The sequence below is a fragment of the Mesitornis unicolor genome, unplaced genomic scaffold, assembly GCF_000695765.1.
Source record: "Mesitornis unicolor isolate BGI_N332 unplaced genomic scaffold, ASM69576v1 scaffold12358, whole genome shotgun sequence".
In the NCBI taxonomy this organism is placed as follows: Eukaryota; Metazoa; Chordata; class Aves; order Mesitornithiformes; family Mesitornithidae; genus Mesitornis; species Mesitornis unicolor.
This window is the reverse complement of record NW_010203905.1, coordinates 3,459-9,265: the sequence shown is the minus strand read 5'-3', so window position 1 is coordinate 9,265 and position 5,807 is coordinate 3,459. Positions and strand designations below refer to the sequence as shown.

Genomic DNA, 5,807 nt, shown 5'->3' with positions numbered 1-5,807 from the left:
AGGAATGCACACGTGCTATCTGGGGCTTTGCAGGCAGGCTCCTGACTCCTTGTATGGTTGGAGGCTGACGCTACACCAAGTGGCATCATACGAGTGGGATGTGGCTTCTGGGACGTTCAGTATATATTTATAGTGAAACTTTGTGGTTGGTGTGAGCGCACTAAACTGTGCTTGCTTGCTTCCTTTTGAATACTGCTCTACAGTTAATCCATCTTGACCTGCCTTACAGAAAATAACTGGATAAAGCCTCTTAATTCTCTGCAAGGCTAGCATATTTTTTTTAAAGAGTTCTTAAGCAGCTGTGAGCAGCTCGTGCTTCCTTCATCTCGGTTGGACCTGTCTGCTGTTTGACTTTTGAGCAGTGCTTCTGCAGGTCATTAACAACGATGTTGTCTGGTTTAGGGGAAAAGCTGAATTTGTAATGCAAATGAGAAGGCTCTCAGGTACGGTTGCAGATTGTGATTTGAGGCTGTCAGCAGCTACACCTGCTCCAGGAGGCTCCCAGTTGTGGTGGTGGTATTTAAAAACATGTGAACATGCCAAGTTGTGTAGTTAAATGGTAAAGATTTTTGTTCAAAATAACTTGGCTGAGGTGTCGTTTATAAGATGATGGTGGTGCTAATGGCTAGAGGGGAAGCAAGTGGGTGGGCTGACTTCTACAGGTGTCTTAGCTGCACTTAACTCTAATTCAGTGTCTCTTTTCTCTCCCTAGTACTTTTGTCCATCTGTTCTCTGTTGTGTGATCCCAATCCAGATGATCCTTTAGTGCCTGAGATTGCACGGATCTACAAAACAGATAGAGAAAAGTGAGTATGGAAGCCAAAAAAAGCCATGTAACAACATCCTTGACAGAGCAAAATCCACACTGGAAAAGGGGAACTGAAAGAGCCTGCTTCTTGGAAAAGATATTTTTTTTTCTCTTTAACTGTGGTATTCTTGGAGTTTTCCTGGGATCTGAGTACGGCTGTTTTAACAGCATCACGTTGCTGGAGGATAAAGGTGGATACACCAGTAGAAGTGAAGGGTGAAGAGGCCTTGCCCTTCTGTGGGTTTGTTACTGCATTTTCATCCCACACGGTGGTATTCATTAGTGTTGTAGCTGTTAATTACAGGCTTCGTGGATTTAATGGAGATGTGAAGTGAGCAGTGCCAGTCTGAGCCTTCACTGCCTGCTTTAATTCTCCGTAACCAGCAGAGGGAGAGCGAGTTACTCTAGTGGGAGAATATTTCCGTGCTAGCTGTTGGTGGTGGAGTCATACAAGCAAAGAAATAACAAAAAATAGCTTGTTTCATCTTCGTTTGACAACACGAGGGAAGAACAAGTGGTGTAGAGGTGGGGTGGGAGGACTCCAAGTAAACAGCAAGAATGGAGAGAGCTCCAGCACTGAGGAGAAGATTTAAATTGCTCTCTTGAAAAGCAACAGCCTAATGACCGTTGTAAATGCTTTTCTGCCTCGCTATTCCCTTCCAGATCTGCTCAGTGGTGTTGATTTCTGAAGCTACATGGTCCTCTGTTGAGAACAAGATAGGAAGGGAGGGCAAATGATCCTCAAACTTACTCTGTTGCATATTTGAGAAGCAGTATTAAGACAGTTCATGCACCCTGTTTATAACGAGGGCTGCAAGAGTGGCAATGGGGATTTAGAGATGCTGCTAACAGTGACTGCCTGCACTTAATGTGTGCAGGACTTTTTCTGAAATTATTCCTATTTTTTTCCCAAAAATAGGGAAATAAACGTTGTGCTTAAACACAACTGGACTTCAATAGTCTCAGCACAGCGAAGAAACAAATGCTGTGGCCTTCATGAGGGGATTGTCAAATCCTTTAAGCTAAAGAATATTGTCTACAGGCTAAATGGCAGCCCAAAAACCCAGCTGGTGTAGGTAACCAGGAAACTTCTTGCTCTAAGTGTCTTGGGTGTTTCACAAATTCTGTAGAACAAGAACAACTTGCTTTCTGTTGTCAGAAATGCAGCTTTTATCAGTACCTTTAATCACAAGGACTGCTTTGTTTTTACATCCTGAGCTTCCTCTAGCAGCGGCTCTGGGTATTTGGGTGCAAAAGCTACACATGGCTTGGGAAACGGAGCATATCGTGCCTTCAGAATACAGTAAATCCTGGTGGCCCAGTTATTGTATCCTGATAATCATCAAAAATAGCCAAATGCAGTGTGCAGCATGAAACAGGCATGTCAGGGCTTGGCAGCCTGGCAGATAGCAGGTACTTCACTGTCTAAGGGAATAAGAAGAAGAAGAATGGGGTGGGAGGGAAATATTAATCCTAATATTAAATATTAGGGCATAATCCTAATATTAAAATATAAATATTAATATTAAACCTGCAGTAATGGTTGGGAGCTGGGGGAAAGGTGCAGGTAAAGACTTCCTGGAAATACTTTTCCCCTCAGACCTGTGTTAGCTTTATTTTGTGGCTGTTTCTTTTCCATGAAGCACTGTGGGCTTGCTGGTTTCCCCTGTTTGCCTGGTGTTTGTTTGCTCTTAATTTTTACAAATTGATGATACTACCGGAGGGAATGTAAGTTCATGGCATGTGTAGACTAGATTGCTGCAGTTGAAATACTGTTCAGATGCTCTGTTAAGTAAACCCTCTTTTTGTACATACAGGTACAACAGAATAGCTCGGGAATGGACTCAGAAGTATGCGATGTAATTAAAGAAATTATTGGATAACCTCTACAAATAAAGATAGGGGAACTCTGAAAGAGAAAGTCCTTTTGATTTCCATTTGACTGCTTTCTATGAGCCCACGCCTCATCTTCCCCTGTGCACATGTTTACCTGATACAGCAGTGCTGCGTGTTGTACATACTTGGAACAACAAAATAGAAATACTGTATTTCCCCGTACCAACATTGACTCCTAGCAGAGAAGTGTGTGTGTGAAAAGCTGGTTCTTCAGTCATAACTTTGTGAGCCTAAAAGCATTCCTTGCTGATTCAAATTGGGTAATAAAATGTGAACGGGCGAGCTAGGGTGGATTTCGTATTTCTAGGGACAGTGTTGCCGATCCGTGAAGGATTTTAAGTGGAATCCTTTTAAACTCATAACAGTTATGAAAAGCAAGGTGAAGAACTTGAAGCTGTTTCTGTATTCATTTTATTCTGAAGGACCTACACCTTAGGTAAATGTTATGACCAATGAGATAAACTGTACCCACATCCTGTGTTTAAGGTCTGAGTTTAACCGGTCAACATTTAAATGGATTGGAGCTATTAGTGCATCAGGTGATGTTGATTTGTTTCAACTCTCTCCCCTCCTTCATACTTCTTTTGGTTTGTATGTGGTTTCTCAGTTAATACATAGCTAATAGCTCTTATTTTTCTTAAGTTTTTTAACTGCTTAGGTCTTTCTGGATGTAAGGGTAAAAATCCATTTGACAGAAAACTTGTGTATATTTAAAGACCCAACTGCTCCCCTGGAGCTTGTACGTTCAAGAATGATTAATCTGTGTAATAAACTGATTACTACAGTCATTACATATAACTTTGTGTGAATAGGCTTTTAATTTTAAGAGCAGTTTGTTGCAGGCTGAGGCTGACGGTGGATTTCTCTCAAGCCCTCGCATTCACGAGGGGTTGCATTTGGAAGTCGTGGAGCGGTTTGGTTGGCATCACACAAAGCTGTGCGCCTGAACGAGACATCATAAGCACTTACATGAGATCGGGATGTGTAGTGTGCCAGGAACTTGACTGTTAAACCAAATAAGCAGTTTACTAAATGAGAATCTGAGTGACATTTTTACAAAGCCTAATGGTATTATTCCCACTTGCATGGGACCTAACACAATGCATATGTACTGTAGGTAAGTGAAACCTTATGTAACTAAAATAATGGATGTAAAAGGGTAAATAAGAAAAAAAAACAAACAAAAACAAAACCTACCAAACACATCAGCACAAACTTTCATAAAATGTAGCTTTTACATAATTACTTTGCACTAAACATTTGCAAATGTTCATGCAGTTTTCAATTGTACTTGTATGTGTCTTTTTTTGAACAAAGTCCTTCACTTGAATCTAGTGACAAATGTAGTTTGAAACTTTTTTCTTTGTATACAAGTGTATTTGCCAGCATCGTTGGTGTGAAATAGGTGAGTCTGCAAGTTTTACCTCCTCTTAGTAGAATTGTGAACAAAGCCATCGACTACGAAGGAGAGGCCGTAGCCTCCAGCTCTCCAGCCACAGGGGTCTGTCCCGTCCATTTTCAAATGCATCTTTACACTCTTGCACAAATGAGGAATAAATGTCCACTGCTTTTGGTCTAAACCTGTTCCACTTGTCTCATCTCTCGATGTCCTCGTCTACTGTTAGGGGTCTGTCTTGGAGTCCTCTTGCAGAGCTGTAGGTGAAGCCAGGATCCGTGAGCATCTCCAGCAGGTACAAAGACTGCCCTGGCACTGTCACTGCCTGGGGACAGCGCCTCCAAAGCGGAGCAGAGCTTCACTGGAAAAGAAACGGAGCGTGTGGCTGTGTGTCCTGGCTGAGTGACAACGCAGGGATGGCAGCTCCAGGGGAGGGGTAGGAATGAGGTGTGCAGGGATGTGAACTGGCTGTTGGGTCGTCTTAAACCCTCGGTGCTCCTATGTTCTGTGACAAGGTGCTGGTGTCTTGGCTGGTTTAGAAAGCTGCTTGGGTTGTCAAAACTGGAGTGTTGCTCGGTGTGAACAGACAATGTGCGTTAGTGATGGTGGAGATGTCCTCCTGCGTTTGGGCAGTGGCGTCCTCATATCTCCCTTTCTGAGGGGTACAGGGAGGGTGGGTTGCAGCAGTGGCAAACCTTGCAGCAGGCTCTTTTTGGAGGATTCCCCTTAACTCACTTTACAAAAGCACCACCCAAGAGTGATTTCTGTGGCAAATTTGGCTGGGTTTTGGCACTGGCAGTGACCGGGAGAGAGCAGAGGTTGGAGCAGGAGCGAGTGAGGAAGTTGGTGATGGTTTCCTGTTGTGATGGGGCAGAAGTTGCATGTGGTAGGTGACAGGAAAGCGCTACAGTGAATTGAAACGGTGGAGTCCTAAATGTAACAGCCTGAGCTTTGGTAATACATCAACACATGATGGGCTCATACGTGAAGGGTTTAACAGCTCAGACTTCCTTGCTGACAGAAGTTGTGATACAGCAAAAGCAAGGCTGGTGATCCTCGAGCAGGGAGTGCGTGTGGTGTCCCTCGCGTGGGCTGACTTGTTGAGGGTTGTACCATGAACTGGGTGAAGGAGCCTTGTTTCTAGGGTTTAACTTAAAACCTGATCCAGTTTAGCCTTTTTGGGACTAGCAACCTTCCCTTTTGAAATGCAGTGTGTCTGTTCTGATGTAAAACAGCACAAGAAGCCAGGGTTCCGGTTGTTGCCTTTCTACGAACTCTGAACTTGTCGTGTTATTAACTTTGAGTCCTTGTCCTCTCTTTTTGACTTGATTTAGTATTTAAGTTAACTACTCCACTTTGCATGGCTTACTTTGTGCCACAACTTTTACATATGTAGATTGTACGTGCAATTTTCCTCTTTTTTTTCTCCTGTCATGTGCTAAACAAATGTGTTTTATTATTAAAAAAAATCAATGCCGGGCTGCTTAGACACCTCCAGCTCTGGCAATGCTGTAAAGCTGTAACACAGTGCCTGGATGCATCGCGTGTGTTCACTGCCACACGTGAGCTAGAGGACAGGGCACTCCGAATTCAGTGAGCTGTGTTGTGTGTGAATCCACAATCCAAAATTCCAGGACCTGTGCCTGTATGGAGCAGCTGATGATATTGCTTGTAACTGGAGTTTTTGGATGGTTTGTGTGCCGGGTT

At 43.3% G+C, this 5,807-nt stretch overlaps 1 protein-coding gene across 1 annotated transcript in view; it reads left to right on the top strand.

Annotated features, from left to right (window-relative positions):
- Positions 1-4,284, top strand: part of LOC104545689 (ubiquitin-conjugating enzyme E2 D2) — a 17,989-nt gene extending 13,705 nt beyond the window's left edge. The window contains exons 5-6 of the mRNA XM_010190885.1: positions 713-806; positions 2,626-4,284. Coding sequence (XP_010189187.1) covers positions 713-806; positions 2,626-2,671 — 140 coding nt within the window. The 3' untranslated portion in view covers positions 2,672-4,284. The remainder of the gene's footprint in view (positions 1-712; positions 807-2,625) is intronic.
- The last annotated feature ends 1,523 nt before the right edge of the window (positions 4,285-5,807 follow it).